The sequence below is a fragment of the Hylobates moloch genome, unplaced genomic scaffold, assembly GCF_009828535.3.
Source record: "Hylobates moloch isolate HMO894 unplaced genomic scaffold, HMol_V3 SCAFFOLD_12, whole genome shotgun sequence".
NCBI lineage: Eukaryota > Metazoa > Chordata > Mammalia > Primates > Hylobatidae > Hylobates > Hylobates moloch.
The window spans coordinates 64747575-64768092 of record NW_026652287.1 but is presented as its reverse complement, the minus strand read 5'-3'; the positions used below and the strand labels follow the sequence as shown (position 1 = coordinate 64768092).

Below are 20518 nucleotides of genomic sequence, written 5' to 3'. Positions count from 1 at the left end.
AAAATATCACTTAAAATGAGATACATTTCAATATGTGCATATACAAATGTGTATGTATTTGTATGTATATGCACATATATCTACATATGTATATAAGTAAAACCAAACTAAGCATACATGATAAACTGAACCATTTGCTATAATAAGAGAAAATTAGGAACATATTTCCAAAGAGAAACAGAAGATTCCAGCTTACTTGGTAAGTCCTTTTAGGCATTTGCTAAGAAAAAAAAAAATCAGCCGGGCGCAGTGGCTCATGCCTGTAATCCCAGCACTTTGGAAGGCCGAGGTGGACGGATCACGAGGTTAGGAGTTCGAGACTAGCCTGGCCAACATACTGAAGCCCCGTCTCTACTAAAAATACAACAAAAAAAAATTAGCCGGGTGTGGTGGCCGGCACCTGTAATCCTAGCTACTCGGTAGGCTGAGGAAGGAGAATCGCTTGAACCTGGGAGGCGGAGGTTGCAGTGAGCCGAGATCGCGCCACTGCACACCAGCCCGGGCGCCAGTGCGAGACTCCATCTCAAAAAAAAAAAAAAAAATCAGGTCTTGGAAAAATAAAGCATTTCAGGAACAAAGGGAAAACTTCAAGGCGCCTTAAACATGGCTTTTAGATATCACAACCATTATTTCCTCTCCTCTGGGGAACCTCTCGTGGAGGACAGAAGTGAGAAGGGAGACAATACACCTCCGCTGGGGCCCAAATGACAAGGCCAGAGCTTACTCTGCGTTCCCCTCCCCCGCCGTGGGAGGGCTATCAGAGGAAACTGGGGCTTCCAACTCAAAACTCAGTGTCATAGAAAAATCCCCTTTACTATCACGGGGCCGAGCTGTCTTCTGCTCTCACATATGGCTATGTGTGACATTTGGTCAAAGACACACAAACACAGTCTCAACTCCACGCACACCCAGTGCTTCACAGTCACACACCCACCACTGGACACAAAGTCACAAGCACCCACCCTCCATACTCCCACACAAGGACACACAGTCACAACTACACAAGTACAAAGCTCCCTATAGCACACAGACGAACATATATATGGTCACAGAGTCACAATCACACACCCACCGCGGGCACACAGTCACAGCTAACCCACACCCTCACACAGCGTTACACAGTCATACATTAACAGTCCTAACATAGGGACTCACGGGAAACCCGCAGAGTCCTCCCCACATCCGTACACAAGGTGTCACACACAATCACAATCACACACACACACTGTGCTAGGACATACAGTCACAAAATCACAATTTCACAACCGCCCTTCCTCGGCCCGTTCCGCCTGAACAGACTTAATACTCAGTCTCAACCTCCACACCGGATTCCAGACGCTTCACCTCCAACCTCCTCCGGATCCAGTAGTCTCCGAGCCGACCCTCTCAGCCCAGCACCTGGGTCGCGTGCGGTTCTCCAAGGAGCCGCGGAAGTCGCGAGGGGAGGGGCCGAGGGCGCGGCGCCTTCTGGGAAATGTAGTTCAGCGCCACGCCCGCGATGAGCAAGATGGCGCCTGGCTGGAGCCCAGCCAAAGGGATTACCTTCATTCCCGAACCGTGTCTGAGAGTCTCCTGGGTGTCCTGGCTTAGTATCGCACCGTGGCTGTTACATAAAGTCAGCACAGCGTGTTTAAGCTGATGTTACATCTGTGGCACACCACTACCCAATCCCAGGGATAGAGTAAACTAAGACTAAGGCCTTACACCCCTGCCCCGGCCAGGGAGACAGTCCCATAAGCTCCGGCGGAGGAAAAGTTCGCGCGAAAAGCTGACTCGAACTGCTGAACCTTCTGGGAAATGTAGTCTACTCTCAAAAGAGTGGCACGGAGGACGGGCCAAGATCTGTCGATTCCGTCCGGTTCTGAGCCGGGGCCTGGCCCAGCCCAGGGGACCTCTGGGAGCGCTGCCCGCCGAAGGACTGCGCAGGCGCGGAATCTCCGACTCGCCATGGTCGTCTTTGTCTGTTGGTGAGTTGGGTTTCGGCCCTGTGGGACTTGGGTTTCTGGACACTGAAACGGGCCAGGGACGCTGGAAGGGAGGATTTGCAGTGCCTGCAACGGGGCTAGGAGCATGGAGGGGAGGAATCGCCTTCTGTGATGTGCGGTGATCCGAGCTTGTGTGGCTGGAGGCAGGGGTACAGTATGGGTGGGTTCGCGGGTGGGTGACCGAGAGTGTGAGGGGGTGTTGAGGGTGCAGAGTTAGTGAGAAACTGGTTCCAAGTTTGTGAGGATGGACGGATGGCTTTGTGAGGTAGTAACCTAAGCCTCACTTTTCTCATTTCTAAAATAATAAAGATGCGTTTTCTGGAAAATAGGAAACGGAAAAGGCTAAGGAATTGAGCGGATAAGTAATTTTAAACGTGATTTTTTTATATAAAAGCAGACCTACTGTGGAGTAGAAAACAAAATCAGCATTACCTTTCCACTATTTTTTTAAAGAGGAAAGATTTCCGAAAAACTTGTTACTGGATGCCTGTACACCCAGTAGGCATTGACTTTTCTTAATACTTTGGAGAAACTTTGGTGCAGTTGCTTGGAGAAACCCTGAACTAAGGAATATCTTTAAGAGGTAGTTTCCAATAGTGCAGACGGCACAGAATTGGGAAGCTACTTGTCCTGCCTTTAGCGCAGAGGTCAAGAAACTCTTAGTTCGTCAATGAGGGCAGCAATCTGACTCCTAATTTAATCAGGGTTTCCCCGGCCTTTTGTAAATATGGGGAAATTTTTTCTTCTATACACAAAGATAGAAGTATTCTATCTTCAAGTATCTTGTCACACTTATTCTTAACATATTTTTCAATAAAATAAAAAAGTAACAGGGTTAATAGTTTTGAAATATACAGAAAAAGTAAAAGATACAAAGAAGACAGGACTTAGTTTCTGCTTTAACCCCTAACTATTGGTGTTTCTAAGTTTCTGGCCTTGATCATCTTTTCACCTCTAAGTACTCCTATCAGCAACAACATTACACTGCCATGGCTTCATCTAATACAGATGACTAATAAATGTCTGTTTCTGCTGGAGGCTTGTCCTGAGCTCCTAATCCATATTATCTAATTGCCCAATGTGCAGTCCACCTGGAAGTTGCAAGGGAACTTCAAGCTCTTTATGTCTAAAGAGCTCCTTCCTGCAGTCCGCCTCCATCTATTTCCCTCTGTACCTGTTTCAGCAATTCATAGCACTGTCTAGCCATGTTCTAAGGCTCTTAAATCTTAGAGAAGGCTTCTGAGTAAGTTTGATCCTTTCATTTGTTATATCCCATTACAAATTGTAAACTAAGGTTTCTCAGCACACATAATCATAAATGTATATGTTTGCTGAATCAGTGAATGAACATACAGTCAGCCCTCTGTGTCTGTAGGCTCTGCTTCCACGGATTCAACAAACATGAATCATAACTGTTGTTAAGCTTGCGATGGTTGTGTCTGTACTGTACATGTACAGATTTTTTTCTTGTCATGATTCCCTAAACAATACAGTATAACAACTATTTACCAGACATTTACATTGTATTAGGTATGATAAGTAATCTGGAGATAATTTTAAAGTATATGGGAGGATGTGCATAGGTTATATGTAAGTATACTTCCTTTCACTTTTTTTTTTTTTTTTTTGAGACGGAGTCTCGCTCTGTCGCCCAGGCTGGAGTGCAGTGGCGCAATCTCGGCTCACTGCAAGCTCCGCCTCCCGGGTTCACGCCATTCTCCTGCCTCAGCCTCTCCGAGTAGCTGAGACTACAGGCGCCCACCACCACGCCTGGCTAATTTTTTGTATTTTTTAGTAGAGACGAGGTTTCATCGTGGTCTCGATCTCCTGACCTCGTGATCCGCCCGCCTCGGCCTCCCAAAGTGCTGGGATTACAAGCGTGAGCCACCGCGCCCAGCCCCATTCACTTTATTTTTATTTTTTTGAGATGGAGTCACTCTGTCACCCAGGCTGGAGTGCAGTGGTACAATCTCTGCTCACTGCAACCTCTACCTCCTGGGTTCAAGCGATTCTCCTGCCTCAGCTTCCCAAGTAGCTGGGGTACAGGTGTGAGCCACCACGCCCAGCTAATTTTTGTATTTTTAGTAGAGACAGGGTTTCACCATCTTGGCCAGCCTGGTTTCGAACTCCTGACCTCAGGTGGTCCACCTGCCTCAGCCTCCAAAAGTGCTGGGATTACATGCGTGAGCCACCGTGCCTGGCTTTATATTTAAAGTATAAGGGACTTGAGCATCTGCAGATTTTGGTATCCACAGTGATCCTGGAACCAATCTCCTGTGATATCAAGGGAAAACTATTATTATAGGACACTTATTATATTTAACTTCTCCTAGTTAAGTAAAATACTAGTCCTCTAAATTTTTTAGAGCTCTGACCTATAAATGCCATCAGAATAATTTCCTGTATTTTTTCCATATCACTCAAGATTGGTTACTTCATATTTATGAGAAAAGTGTTATGAGGAAAAATTATATTCAAAAATGTGACTTCAGTCAGGAGCAAGGTCACAAGTGACACCTGCTTGAAGGAACCTGCACAGGTTGTGATTGTGGATAACTCTGGCATCTTAGTCTCTCATAGTTTCTCTGTGTAACCTAAATTCTGAAAATAAGGTCCCTTCTGTTTCTCATTTTTGAAATGTTTAGAGCTTTTTTTTTCCTTCCTTGAGACGGAGTCTCCACTGTCGCTTAGGCTGGAGTATAGTGGCGTGATCTTGGCTTACTGCAACCTCTGCCTCCTGGCCTCAAGTGATTCTCCTGCCTCAGCCTCCTGAGTAGCTGGGATTACAGGTGCCCACCACCATGCCTGGCTAATTTTTGTATTTTTAGTAGAGACAGAGTTTCACCATGTTGGCCAGGCAGGTCTTGAACTCCTAACCTCAAGTGATCTGCCCGCCTCGGCCTCCCAAAGTGCCAAGATTACAGACGTGAGCTTCCGTGCCCGGCCATTGAAATGTGTAGAGCTTTTGAATGGCATAATGGATCTGGCCTAAGAAGCTATGTACAAATACTCTTTTTCCATTTGCTCACATGTAGGCCAAAGCCAAAGAGTCATCATTACTTTGTTCTTTTTCACAGGCCCGCTTCCTTGTACATCCTCAGGAGCTGCAAAACCTCTTAGAGTTCTAAGGGCTCTCCCTGAATTTTGGGATGCTGCTTTGTTCCCCAACCATAACATCCAAGTCCAGTGTCATTTTTCTGCTCACAAGTTTAAAGTCAGCACTTAAAACAAGAACAGCAACAGATGATTGAGAAAGAAATGTAAACAAGGTTCTCTTTGTGTGAGTAAGCAAGAACCTGGTAGGTATGAATGAGATAAAGACTTATTGCAGTTATTCAGTGAGAATTTGCAGCCTCTGAGTTGTGGGGTTTTTGGTTTTTTTTTGAGATTTTCATACTAGCCTTTGTCTTTTAGTGTGACTGTTGCTGGGAATTCTTTAGATACCTAAATGACATTTCCAGACTGTCTTCCTGAATCTATGTATCCCTTTTATCAGATTCTAGAGGACTGATTGCTCTTCTAAAATCTATTCTGGATGCCAGTAATTCTACATCATTTGCAGCCTCAATGTTGTGATTTTTTTACAGCCTCAATTTCACTTTTCTTCCTTTCACTAACATTCTCCATTTTTCACTTTTCCCTGTATGCCTAGATGCATTTCCTTAAGCATTTAGTCCTTCATAGATCTGTTAGCTTTCAAAAACTAGCATGTAAGTTATTTTCTTTAAAATGTAATCATTCTGGCCAGGTGTGGTGGCTCACGCCTGTAATCCCAGCACTTTGGGAGGCCAAGGCCAGCAGATCACGAGGTCAGGAGATCAAGACCACCCTGGCTAACACAGTGAAACCCTGTCTCTACTAAAAATACAAAAACAAAATTAGCCGGGCGTGGTGGCGGCCGCCTGTAGTTCCAGCTACTCAGGAGGCTGAGGCGGGAGAATGGCGTGAACCTGTGAGGTGGAACTTGCAGTGAGCTGAGATTGTGCCACTGCACTCCAGCCTGGGCAACAGAGTGAGACTCTGTCTAAAATAATAATAATAATAATAATAAATGAAAAAAATTAATCATTCTATGTGCAACTATTATGTATCAATAAAAAAACTTTCAAAAACTAGCAAGTAGATTCTTTTCTTTACGTTTTAACTTTCTATCATTCTTTCTCCTTCCATTGTTATATTCCTCAGAATTGAATTTTACTTCCCTACTCTTGTTTTCTATTGTCTTCCTACCTCCAGCCATCATAGGCCAACACTGTGTCACCTCCTGCTTTTTAACAATATTACAGGCTTGGGGATTAGTGCTGACTTCCTATTAGTTCATTTCCCTGTTAATTTTAAAAAGAAATAATAATGGCCGGCCATGGTGGCGCATGCCTGTAATTCCAGCACTTAATTCTGCCGTGGCAGGCGGATCATGAGGTCAGGAGTTCGAGACCAGCCTGACCAACATGGTGAAATCCCATCTCTACTAAAAATACAAAAATTAGCCTGGCGAGGTGGTGCATGCCTGTAATCCCTGCTACTCAGGAGCCTGAGGCAGGAGAATCACTTGAATCCAGGAGGCGGAGGTTGCAGTGAGCCGAGATCGCACCACTGCACTCCAGCCTGGGTGACAGAGTGAGACTCCCATCTCAAAAAAAAAAAAAGAAATAATACTATTGTCAAAATTTAATATGTATACTTGATAGAAAATTAAAACAATCGGATATGTCTCTTCATTCCTGGCCCTCAATCCCCTGTTTCCCAGAAGCAGCCACTGTTAACAGTGTCTGCTGTATGCTTCTAAATGTTTTTATGAGGATACAAAAAGGCTTTCAAGTAGAGCAGTGACATGATTTGACTGTGACAAGATTACTGTTGCTGCTGTGTTGAGAAGTGTAAAGAGGTGAAAGCTAAAGTAGCAAGACTGGTAAGGAGGCTGTTAAATAATCCAGGCAAGACATGTGGCTTAGACCTTGGTGGTCACAGTGAGGATTGTCCAAAATAGCCAGTAAGCTACGAGGTTGTAAAAAGTGTGTAATCTGACTGAAAGAGAAGTATCGTTTGAGCAACAAGGAGAATGAGATTGCTATTTAAAGAGATGAGAAGAATTTGAGAGGAGTTGGTTTGGGAGCTGGAGCAAGAGTTTGAATAGGGGCAGGGTAAGTTAGATCACTATTAGACATCCAAGTGGAAATGTTGAGTAGTCAGCTGGATATTTGAATTGATTGTGGAGGAGAGAGGTCCAGGCTGGTGATTAGTATTTGTTAGGCATCTCAGATTCATGATATATAAAGCAATAAAAAGTGTACTAATCACAGTAAAGCTAAGTGACTATAATAAACCTCAAAATGCCAGTTTAAGGAATATAGGAATTGATTTCTTAGTCACATAACACTCATGTGGTGAATAGTCAATATTTGCATGCTAACTTTGGTGCTTATGGTCCCTGAAGGATATGGATTCCTCCCAGGTTCTCTCTTTATTATCTGGTTGTGGTTGGAGCTGGATCAACAATGCACCCTGGTTTCAGCCAGATAGAAGATGGAGGAATTGCTACTCTAGGACAGGAGTTCAGCAAGCTTTTTCTGTAAAGGGCCAGATGGTTAATATTTAAGTCTTTGTAGGCTACAGGGTCTCCATTGCAGCTACTCAACTCAAGCATTATTCTGTGAAAGTAATCATGGACCAGAAAATAAATAAACATGGCCATGTTCCAAAAACTCTTTTAGTTTGCCAACCTTGTGGTGTTTTTGTTCTTGTTTTTGTTTTTTATTTTATTTATTTATTTTTCGAGATGGAGTTTCGCTCTTGTTGCCCAGGCCAGAGTGCAATGGTGTGATCTCGGCTCACTACAACCTCCACCTCCCAGGTTCAAGCGATTCTCCTGCCTCCACCTCCTGTGTAGCTGGCACTACAGGAACATGTCACCATGCCCAGCCAATTTTTTGTATTTCTAGTAGAGGCACGGTTTCACTATGTTGGCCAGGCTGGTCTTGAACTCCTGACCTCAGGTGATCCACTCGCGTTGGCCTCCCGAAGTGCTGGGATTACAGGCGTGAGCCACCGAGCCTGGCGCCAACCCTTGTTTTAACAGGTCACTATTTACACATAATACAATTAAGAGTTTGCTTGCCATTACAGCATTTTGACTTATATTTTGAAAGCATTTTTTATTTTATTTTATTTTATTTTATTTTTTTATTTATTTGAAATGGAGTCTCACACTGTCACCTGGGCTGGAGTGCAGTGGTGCGATCTTGGCTCACTGCAAGCTCTGCCTCCCAGGTTCAAGTGATTCTGCTGCCTCATCCTCCCAAGTAGCTGGGATTACAGGCGCCCACCACCATGCCTAGCTAATTTTTTGTATTTTTAGTAGAGACGGGGTTTCACCATGTTGGCCAGACTGGTCTCAAACTCCTGACCTTGTGATCTGCCTGCCTCCGCCTCCCAAAGTGCTGGGATTACAGGCGTGAGCCACCACACCCAGCCTTATTTTATTTTTTGAGACAGAGTCTTGCTGTATCACCCAGGCTGGAGTGCAGTGGCACAATCTTGGCTCACTGCAACCTCTGCCTCCCAGGTTCAAGCGATTCTTTTGCCTCAGCCTCCTGAGTAGCTGGAATTTACAGGTGCCCACCACCATGCCTGGCTAATTTTTGTATTTTTAGTAGAGACAGAGTTTCACCATGTTGGCCAGACTGGTCTCAAACTCCTGACTTCAAGTGATCTGCCTGCTTCATCCTCCCCAAGTGCTGGGATTACAGGCATGTGCTACTGCGCCCGGTCCTGAGAATGTTTTTTAAACCATGGGATAAGTGTTGAAAGAACCATTTTACTTGTTATTCTGATTATGTTTTCTAGTTCAGTTCAGCATTGTCATTTACAGTGTTAAAAATTCAATTCTGATAAGTGTGTGAAGGATTAGGGTTTTAATTACAAAGGAGATGTAATTTTTAATTTTCTTTTGGATTGTTTGGAATATAGTAGCATAAGTCCTGATCTGTTATGCATCATACCAATTTTCATGAATTTTTAAAAAGTAATTGGAAAACTTAAATAATACCATTATCTAATCAAAGTTTGGTAAAATTCACATGCTAAGCCATCCATGCCTTGGGCTTTAAGGAGCAAGAGCTCTATTTTTTCCTTTTTCTTCTTTCTTTCTTTTTTTTTTTTTTTTTTTTTTTGAGACAAGGTCTTACTGTGTCTCCCAGGCTGGAGTGCAGTGACATGATCACAGCTCACTGCAGCCTTGAACTCCTGACTTAAGTAATCCTCCCATCTCAACCTTGTGAGCAGCTGGGACTACAGGCGCCTGCCAGTACACCCACCTAATTTTTAAATTGTTTGTAGAGACAGGGTCTCACAGTGTTGGCCAGGCTGGTCTTTTTTTTTTTTTTTTGAGACGGAATCTCGCTCTGTCACCCAGGCTGGTGTGCAGTGGGGCTATCTTGGCTCACTGCAACCTCTGCCTCCCAGGTTCAAGTAATTCTTCTGCCTCAGCCTCCCGAGTAGCTGGGACTACAGGCACCCGCCACCACACCTAGCTAATTTTTTTTGTTTTTGTATTTTTAGTACAGACGGGGTTTCACCGTGTTAGCCAGAGTGGTCTCGATCTCCTGACCTTGTGATCTGCCTGCCTTGGCCTCCCAAAGTGCTGGGATTACAGGCGTGAGCCACCGTGCCTGGCCGCCCAGGCTGGTCTTGAACTGCTGGGCTCAAATGATCCACCTGCCTCAGCCTTCTAAAGTTCTGGGATTACAGGCGTGAGCCACCACACACACAGCCCTATTTTGTACTATGTTTATGTTTCTGTTTAGGTTTTCTGTCTTTTCTGGTTTCAGTTTGCATAGGTTATACTTGCTAAGTTTTCTATTTGCATGGGGTTTAACAAAATAGTCTGTACTGTCCAGATTTTCTATCTATAGTTATTTCCAAATATCTTTTTCTTTTTTACTCTTACTTCTTTTAAGTTTTTCCCTAAGAATCCACTCATGAATTTATTATTTCTCTTTTTCTGTTTGTAATACATTAATTTCTTTTTCCTATTTTTACTAATTTTCTGTTTTTCTTTTCTTTTCTTTTTTTTTTGAGACAGAGTCTTACTCTGTTGCCCAGGCTGGAGTGCAGTGGCACAATATTGGCTCACTGCAACTTCCTTCTCCCGGGTTCAAGCAATTCTCCTGCCTCAGCCTCCCGAGTAGCTGGGATTACAGGCACACACCACCACACCCAGCTAATTTTGTATTTTTAGTAGAGATGGGGTTTCACCATGTTGGCCAGGCTGGTCTCGAACTCCTAACCTCAAGTGATCTGCACACCTCAGCCTCCCAAAGTGCTGGGATTACAGGCGTGAGTCACCGCACCCAGTCTGTTTTTCTTATATTTACTTTTTCTTATGTTAATTACTTTGAGTGCTTATTTTATTACTTCTTTTAAAATGATGTAAGCTTTTATGCTAAAACTTCATTCTCCAAGCGTTAATTTTCCCTGGCCAAAGGTTTTGTTCAAACCAATAGATTTTGAAATTTACAAGTGAAAGGTTTTGTTTTTGTTTGTCATTTCTATGTGTTGGGTTTTTTGTTTTTTTGGTCAGAGTATTTTGTCCATCCTTTACTACTTTGTGGAATAGGCTACTATATGGGCTGATTTTGAGAATGTTCTTTGGGCATTTAAAAAGGTGGTTTATAATCTATTTTCAAGATATAGGATAAACTGATTAATAAAATATGTTATAAATGTGTATACATTTTTCTTTATATTGTATTTTATGGATTTGAATTCAGAGGTTGAGAGTGGTTGTTTTCTCGGTTACTAACGGGGTTCTGAAATGTTACCCCCAGTATGTTATACCCATACTTCCCCTTCTGACTTCTGATACTAGTAAGATCACTGCTTTTTTATTAAAGCCTTTGTAAGCATTTACATAACTATAACGTAAGCATTGTAGACTGGTAAACCAAATGATTTGCTATGATTCTGTTTGATTTCTTGTGTAACCTTTTGCTTTTCTTTTAATTAATATTCGCTTCTTTGTTTTGTTTGCTTAGTTTCCCATTTTTGCGTTTTGATTCTTCCCAAGCTTTCAAACAGAACTGTAAAACCTAGAAGTCTAGGTTGGAAGTAACTTATGGTTAGGATTATCCATTGTCTTGCAATCTGATGCCTTTTCGATGTGGTATGTCTTTTATTTCCTTTTAAATGATAAATAATGTTTTGGAACATTTAGGATTTTTTTTTTTTTTTTTTTTTTTTTTTAAGACAAGGTCTCACTCTTGCCCAAGCTGGAGTTCAGTAGCGTAATCGTAGCTCACTCTCCTGGGCTCAAGCCATCCTACCATCTCAGCCTCCCCAAGTAGGAGGGAGTACAGGTATATGCCACCACACCCAGATAATCTTTTTTATTTTTAGTAGAGACAAGATCACACTGTGTTGCACAGGCTGGTCTCAAACTAGGATCCTCTTTTTATCCCTAGCTGAAATTTTGTATTGATGTGCTTTCTCTGGGATCTTTTTAAATGGAATGTTCGTTGTACTCAATGGGCCTGTTAAGTATGTAGACTCATGATTTGTAATTCTGGGAAGTGTTCTTTATTAGCTCTTTGAAAATGTCCTGTATTCATTTTTCTTCATACTTTCTTTGGAACTTCTTTAGTAGTTGTTGGACCTTCTAGATTCTTCCACTAACCCACTAATGTTCCAGTCATTACACTCTTTCTTTCTCCCTTCTTCCATTCTTCCTTTTTTTATTCTAGGAGATTTTCTAGACTTTCTTTCCCCAACATACTGAATTTTTAAGATCAATTTAATATTGTTTATTTCTAAAAACACCTCTTTATAGAACACTGTTAATATTTCATTGCAGTGATAACAGTAATCTCCTAACTTTCCATGATATTAATTGTAGTGTTATATGGGTGAGTTTTTCTGCTGTTTACCTTGTATTTTGTTTGATCTGGCTTTGATGTTAGGGCTTTCATCAAATGTTTTCTGATCTTTAGCTCTACATTAATTTGTGTACATAAGCGGGGCTTGTAAAATGGTGGTTTTCACTGTGCATCAATCAGTAATATAGATGTGTTTCGTTAGATGATTCCAAATGTTAGCATCTGTAGGTGTTCTCATGGTCTTCTCATTTTTTCAGAAAATAATTGTTCCGGGCCGGGCGCAGTGGCTCATGCCTGTATTCCCAGCACTTTGGGAGGCCAAGGCGGGTGGATCATGAGATCAGGAGTTCAAGACCAGCCTGGCCAACATGGCGAAGCCCCGTCTCTAACTAAAAATAAAAAAATTAGCCGGGCGCGGTGGCAGGCGCCTGTAATCCCAGCTACTCGGGCAGCTGATGCAGGAGAATCCCTTCAACCCGGGAGGCAGAGGTTACAGTGAGATCATGCCACTGCACTCCAGCCTGGGCAACAGAGCGAGACTCCGTCCCAAAAAAAAAAAAAAGAAAGAAAAAAGAAAATAATTATTCCATCATCTGACACCTAGCAACCACCAGCATTCTCGGAATCTAACAGTAGAAGAGCCTGTGTTACACGTATAAACTTTTACTCATTCTTCTCTTACTAGGATGCTCTCATTACTTTGCTGGTCATCACTAAATTTGGAGCCTCTTCGTTTTGTCTGGATGATAAACTTCACATTTCTGTCCAGCTAGGAGAGTTCAGGGCATTAGCTGGTCCTTTCACAGTCATTTTGTAAGCCCTGCCTTCCACTCTTGCCCAGTTTCTCCACTAATAGAGCCTGTTAATATCTGTGTTACAGACCTGTGAAGGTGGCACCCACATCTGCTGGCTTTTCTTTAAACCACTCAGTTCTGCTGTTAATTTACAGTTCTCTATTTACTTTCTTTCCAAAATTTCCTAATACTTTTTTTTTTTTAGAGACAAGGTCATACTCTGTCACCCAGGCTGGATTACAATGGCATGATCATAGCATACTGTAGCCTCTAACTCCTGGGCTCAAGCGATCCTCCTACTTCAACCTCCCAAGTAACTAAGACTACAGGTGTATGCTACCGCACCTACCTAATTTTTTAAATTTTTGTAGAGATAAAGCCTTGCTGTACTGCTTAGGCTTATCTCAAACTCCTGGCCTCAAGCAGTCCTCCTGCCTTGGCCTCCCAAACTGCTGGGATTAGAGGAATGAGCCACTATCCCTAGTCCTCCTAATACTTTTTGTCCACTGATATCTTCTTAACCTTTTAGTTCTTATGTGTCCCTCTTCACCCTTTTATTGTCATTTTAATGGTGTTGCGGGAAGACATAGAAATAAGCACCTTATTTAAACTTTTCTGTTCATTTTATTTTTGCCCTGTCTTCCTATGCACTCCCAGTCTTTTAAGTATTTGTCCTTTCATCCTGTTTCTCACCTATTCTTTATGTTTTAAAGACCGAGTCAGCTGGGTGCGGTGGCTCACGCCTGTAATCCCAGCACGTTGGGAGGCCAAGGCGGGCAGATCACAAGGTCAGGAATCAAGACCATCCTGGCCAACATGGTGAAATCCCGTCTCTACTAAAAATGCAAAAAATTAGCAGGGCATGGTGGTGGGTGCCTGTAGTCCCAGCTATTCGGGAGGCTGAGGCAGGAGAATGGCGTGAATCCAGGAGGCAGAGCTTGCAGTGAGCCAAGATCGTGCCACTGCACTCCAGCCTGGGTGACAGAGCAAGACTCCGACTCAAAAAAATAAAATAAAAGATTGAGTCTTGCACTGTCACCCAGACACTGGCACAATCATAGCTTATTGCAGCCCTGAAATCCTGGGCTTAAGCATTCTGCCCACCTCAGTCTCCTTAATAGCTAGGACTATAGGCACCATGCCTGGCTAGTTTTTAAATTTTTTATAGAGATGGGAGTCTCGCTATGTTACCAAGGCTGCTCTCAAACTCCTGGCCTCAAGCAATTTTCCTGCCTCACCCTTCCAAAGTGCTGGGATTATAGGTGTGAACCACCATACCTAGCCTTGTTTTCTCTCATTTTACTGATTTATGAAGTGTGCTGCATTACATTTAAAAGCAGTTAAAATTACACATACCTGGGAATGTTATTTGTATTTGAACTTTATTTTATAATGAGACTAGGCTTGGATAAAGAATCTATTTTACAGCCGTGCACAGTGGCTCATGTCTGTAATCCCAGCACTTTGGGAGGCTGAGGCGGGTGGATCACCCGAAGTCGGGAGTTCAAGACCGGCCTGGCCCACATGGAGAAACCTCGTCTCTACTAAAAATACAAAAATTAGCCAGGCATGGTGGCGGGCTCCTGTAATCCCAGCTACTCGGGAGGCTGAGGCAGGAGAATTGCTGGAACCCAAAAGGCAGAGGTTGTGGTGAGCCAAAATCACACCATTGCCCTCCAGCCTGGGCAACAAGAGCGAAATTCCGTCTCAGGAAAAAAAAAGAATCTATTTTATAGTAACACATTTCTGAAATTATATTAATATTGGGAAACTTCAAAAGTGTTAGTGATGTTATGTTGATGATAATGATAACCTAATTTATTGGATGCTTATTACATGCTAGGCACTATATATTATATTAACTCTTTTTCAATGATGATTTTTTTGTACTTCCTTTTAGAAGAAGCCTGGGAAGTTTATAAACAGATAAAGACACAACATGAAAGACTTGTAAGTTAAGTCTCATCTTTCTCTGTGAAAATACGGACTGAGGGAAAATTTAGGAAATAAAGTATTTCCTCTGAACACAGTCACTGATTCTTCAAGACTACCCTTCTGTGTATGGGACCCAGTTTAAAAGAGTTTGAAACATAATTTACACACAATTTATACCTAAATATGAGAGAAGCTGTATAAGAACCATTAAGAATATAAAGAGAATATTACATTTTATCCCTTTTTGTAATCATCTCATCTCAGGGTAATCAATGTGAGAAAAGTCTTCCATCATAAATTTAACTTCATTAGATACCCGAGAATTAATATTGAAAATACACCATATGAATTTAGTGAATGTGGGAAAGCTTTCATCCTTATTACGAGGGAAGTCTCCTGATTAAATTCACATGCATGATAGGCATGTTGGAAAGTCTTCAGCATGAATCAGATCTCCTTCAGCATGATCAAAGTCATACTGGAGAGAAACCTTATGAATGTAATGAATGTAGAAAAACCTTTAGCCTAAAGCAAAACCTCATAGAGCATAAGAAAATGCATACTGGAGAGAAATCTCATGAATGCACTGAATGTGGTAAAGTGTGCTCTCGAGTTTCATCCCTTACTCTACACCTTAGAAGTCACACAGGAAAGAAGGCATACAAATGTAATAAATGTGGAAAAGCCTTCAGCCAGAAGGAAAACTTCCTTTCTCATCAGAAACATCACACTGGAGAGAAACCTTATGAATGTGAAAAAGTTTCTATTCAGATGCCAACCATCATCAGACACCAGAAAAATCATACAGGAACCAAACCCTATGCTTGTAAGGAATGTGGGAAAGCCTTTAACGGCAAAGCATATCTCACTGAGCATGAGAAAATTCATACTGGGAAAAAACCATTTGAATGTAATCAGTGTGGAAGAGCCTTCAGCCAGAAGCAATACCTCATTAAACATCAGAACATCCATACTGGAAAGAAGCCCTTTAAATGTAGTGAGTGTGGAAAAGCTTTTAGCCAGAAGGAAAACCTCATTATACATCAGAGAATCCATACTGGAGAGAAACCTTATGAATGTAAAGGGTGTGGGAAAGCTTTCATTCAGAAGTCAAGCCTCATTAGACACCAGAGAAGTCACACAGGAGAGAAACCTTATACATGTAAGGAATGTGGGAAAGCCTTTAGTGGCAAATCAAATCTCACTGAGCATGAGAAAATTCATATTGGAGAGAAACCCTACAAATGTAATGAATGTGGAACAATCTTCAGGCAGAAGCAATACCTCATTAAACATCACAATATTCATACAGGAGAGAAACCCTATGAATGTAATAAATGTGGAAAAGCCTTCTCTCGAATCACGTCACTTATTGTACATGTGAGAATTCATACGGGTGATAAGCCTTATGAGTGTAAGGTCTGTGGGAAAGCCTTCTGTCAAAGCTCATCTCTTACTGTGCATATGAGAAGCCATACAGGTGAGAAACCCTATGGTTGTAATGAATGTGGGAAAGCCTTTTCTCAGTTCTCAACCCTTGCTCTGCACATGAGAATCCATACTGGTGAAAAACCCTATCAGTGTAGTGAATGTGGGAAAGCTTTCAGCCAAAAGTCACATCACATTAGACACCAGAGAATTCATACTCATTAAAGTTCTCTATGAATGCCTTGGATTTAGCAAAACGTTCAGCAGATTTTACACTTAATAGTGTATTGGAAAATTCATTTTACATTAAAGTGACATGAATGTGGGAAGTCCTTCAGCAGCAATTCAAAACTTAAATACTATGATGTTTAATAAGTATTATAGTATAAAGAAAACCCGTACCCCCAAAACTCCCACAACAAGCATTATCGATGCTGTACTTCTAGGAGTATTCTCGTTAAAGTTAGGATCTAGTCATGGACGCTACTTAATGTGTTCCTGGAAGGCCTACAGATGCATAAGAAATAGATATGAGACGTATGAGGATTTGAAATTAAGAGACAAAATTATCATTTTTGTGATGTTTTGCTACATATATGACTTGTAAAACTAGAATTATCAAAATTATTTGTTGTTGAAGCAGTCATAAAACAGACTGAGACAGAATATTGAATTCAGAAATATGTGCATGAATATATGGGGAATTGGTAATTGATAGAGATGGTATCCCAGATTGGTGGGGAAATCATGGATTATTTAAAAATTAATTGACTCTTCATATGGAAAAATAATCTCTCCCATCATCCTATGATAAAATATTTTTATTATGAATTCTTGAAGTACCGAAGACTAAAATGCAAAAAGCAATACTTAATAATATAACAGTGTTATAAGAAGATGTTTTTAAAACCTTAGGGCAGGGAAGAATTTCTAAAACATTCCAGAATACCCAGTAGTTCCACTCTTCAGTATGGTAGTCCCCTATTTTCTGCAAGGGATGGACTCTAAGACCCCCAGTGGATACCTGAAACCCAGATAGGACCAAACTCTATGTCTATGTTTTTTTCTTATATATACATACCTATGATAAAATTTAGTTTACAGATTAGACACAGCAAGAGATTTAAAACAATAATAAACATAATATGGAACATTATAACAATATACTGTAATCATAAAAGTTATGTGAATATGATCTTTCTCTCAGAATACCTAATTGTACTGTTCTCAACTATTTATGAACTGTGGTGACCACAGGTAACTGAAACCATGGAAAGCAAAGCTGTGGATAAGGGGGAACTACTATATATATGCATATACCCAAGAAACATGAACACAGGGAGTCATGTACTGGTGTGTAGCTGTACAATTCATTGCACCATGAGTTATAGTAGCCAGAATTTTGGAAACAAATGCTGTCTCTTGTGAAATAGATGAATAAAATGTGATATAGTAACATAATAGAGTACTCTCTAGCAGTTAAGTGACAAATTAAGTCTATATATTAACAGAAATATTTTAAAAATTAGAGTGAAGAAAGATGATGAACATATTGTAATGATGCTTCTGTGAATTTCAATAAAATCAACACTAACCAGCCCTCGTACTAAGAATTGGTTATGGATAAATGATGTAAAACTAAAGAATGGATTGAAAGGATATGTATGTACTCAATTCCCAAAAGTGGAGTGGTTACCTCTAGGAAGAAAGGAGGTGGAAGGGAAATGTTACCAAGCATGGTAGTTAAAGGATACTTCAATTTTGTATCTATTTCTTATTGAAAAGAAACGTTCTAAGTAAACATAAGGAAATGTTAATTCTGGGTGGTGGTAATATTTGTGTTCATTCTATCATTCGTGCTATTTATTTCCTTAAACTTCTGAAAATTAAAAAGTCCAGATAGGAGTGAGGAAGCTGTACATGAAACATAATGGACTTACATTCCTAGTCAGATACTAATATTCTATAGAAGATATTTCTAACATCATATCTTTAAAATATGAAATAATTTTTAATGGGGGTGGCAACTTAAATGCAATTAAACTAACTCATGTGTCACAAGAGTAAATTTTACATAATCTGTATGTAGTTCTAATCTGTATATAATCTTAGAGGTTATGATTTGCCACAGGTTGGTTGGATCACATACATTTAAGGATCATATTATTAAATAATATATGCACAGACATGGAGAGAATTAGTTTTTACTAAAACATTTATCAGAAATTTTAATACTCTGCATGACCAGTATTAGCATTAGAAATTAGCCACTTTTAAAATAAGAAAACTGTGTCACTCTTAAATTTTTTTTATAAGCCATTGAGTAAAACATTAACTCCTGGATTTCATCTTCACTTTTAACCTGCAGACTAAATGTCTTTCTCAATTATGTCAGACACACCCAAGTCAATTGCAACCCCCTTGTTACCTTGGGAAGATAGTGCTGAAAAAGGAGATCTTCCACCTAAACAATGTTCTTTTATTTGAAGCAAATGTTTTTGAGAATTTCTGTTTACTTGATTTCTTTCCACAATAAATTGACAGAGAAAGCTACTAATGATTTTTTTTTTTTTTTTTTTTTTGAGACGGAGTTTTGTTCTTGTTGCCCAAGCTGCAGTGCAATGGCACGATCTTGGCTCACTGCAACCTCCGCCTCCCATGTTCAAGTGGTTCTCCTGCCTCAGCCTCCTGAGTAGGGGGGTTACAGGTATGCGCCACCATGCCCGGCTAATTTTGTATTTTTAGTAGAAACGGAGTTTCACCATGTTGGCCAGGCTGGTCTCAAATTCCCGACCTCAGGTGATCCACCCGCTTCGGCCTCCCAAAGTGCTGGGATTACAGGCGTGAGCCACCACGCCCGGCTAATTTTGTATTTTTAGTAGAGATGGGGTTTCTCTATGTTGGTCAGGCTGGTCTTGAACTCCCGACCTCAGGTGATCTGCCCGCCTTGGCCTCCCAAAGTGCTGGGATTACAGGCGTGAGCCACCGTGCCCTGCCTGATATTTTTGAATGATTATGAAAATGGGTATACAGCATTAAAACTGAAGATTGATTTTAAATATATTAATTTCTTTTAAACTCAATATAATGTTAATATTACTATAGCACTTCTTAGCATTTCTGAAAGTTGGTCTTGAGATAAGATTAAAAATGACAGTTGTTGATTTTCTGAGGTAATATACCCAAATAAAATATATGTATGTGTATATGAATCTAAACTGTCTTCCTCCATTCCTCATTTTGCTTTACTTAAATAATCTTTCATTTTATTTTTTTGAGACGGAGTCTCGCTGTGTCGCCCAGGCTGGAGTGCGGTGGCGCAATCTCGGCTCACTGCAAGCTCCGCCTCCCGGGTTCACGCCATTCTCCTGCCTCAGCCTCTCCGAGTAGCTGGGACTACAGGCGCCCGCCACCACGCCCGGCTAATTTTTTGTATTTTTTAGTAGAGACGGGGTTTCACCGTGGTCTCGATCTCCTGACCTCGTGATCCTTGGCCTCCCAAAGTGCTGGGATTACAAGCGTGAGCCACCGCGCCCGGCTATCTTTCATGTTTTTTAAGTGTTTTGTCCATGTGCTTGTGTAGCCTTGAAGCCACCAGAATAACTAGGACTCAAATTCAGACCAAACCAGGAGGACTATCTTTTTGTGCCATGAGTTAGCCATGGTCCTGGACCCAGGAAAAAGAATGATTATGATGGTCAGAGTAAGATGAGCAATTGCAACATCATATTCTCTAATATTGTGTACTGTAAATTTATTCAGCTGCCCCTTGTTTACTCACAGTTTGCTTATTTGCCACCATAAGAGATGCTACAATAAAAATTCATGTAATCACCCCTTCAATTTCAGTTGTTTTTATTTCTGTGGGTCAGATTACAGGGAAGGGACTGGTAGATCAAAGGATAGATGTTATTTTAAATTTTTTAATAGATGTTGTCAGTCAGGTCCAAAAGAACAACATATCCTCTGGCTCTGCAGTAGATCCTATGATGCTACTTAATTGTATGCTTCTTTGATGAGTATAAACCTCATTTGCTCCCAGATTTGCTTCTTTAAGAGTTTTCATATTGTTAGCTCATTTTTCTATAGGATTATTTGTCTTTTTACCCCCCTTTTTCTTTTCTTGAGTTAAGGTCTGGTCCTATCACCCAGGCTGGAGTATTGTGGCACAATCTTGGCTCACTGCAACCTCCACCTCCCAGGCTCAAGCCATCCTCCACCTCAGCTTCCCAAGTAGCTGGGACTATAGGCATGCGCCACCATGCCTGGCTGCCTGGCTATTGTTTTCCGTTTTTTGGTGTTTGTTGTTGTTGTTGTTGTTGTTGTTGTTGTTGTTGTTGTTGTTGTTTTGTTGTTGTTGTTGTTGTTGTTGTTGTTGTTGTTGTTGTTGTTGTTGAGTCAGAGTGTTGCACTGTTGCCCAGGCTGGAGTGCAGTGGCGCCATCTCAGCTTACTGCAACCTCCGCCTCCTGGGTTCAAGCGATTCTGCCTCAGCCTCTGAGTAGCTG

At 41.3% G+C, this 20518-nt stretch overlaps 1 protein-coding gene across 4 annotated transcripts; it reads left to right on the top strand.

Annotated features, from left to right (window-relative positions):
• The first annotated feature begins 1832 nt into the window (after positions 1-1832).
• Positions 1833-20230, top strand: ZNF260 (zinc finger protein 260). Of its 4 annotated transcripts, none has more exons than XM_032170638.2 (3): positions 1833-1967; positions 5063-5265; positions 14549-20230. In XM_032170638.2, exon 3 carries the CDS (start codon positions 14941-14943, stop codon positions 16234-16236), a length of 1296 nt encoding a protein of 431 aa, XP_032026529.1. In that variant the 5' UTR covers positions 1833-1967; positions 5063-5265; positions 14549-14940; the 3' UTR covers positions 16237-20230. The 4 variants fall into 4 exon arrangements, with proteins under 4 accessions (XP_032026529.1, XP_032026527.1, XP_032026530.1 ...); XM_032170636.2 differs by having other exon boundaries at positions 5063-5284; XM_032170639.2 differs by lacking the exon at positions 5063-5265 and having other exon boundaries at positions 1887-1967.
• The last annotated feature ends 288 nt before the right edge of the window (positions 20231-20518 follow it).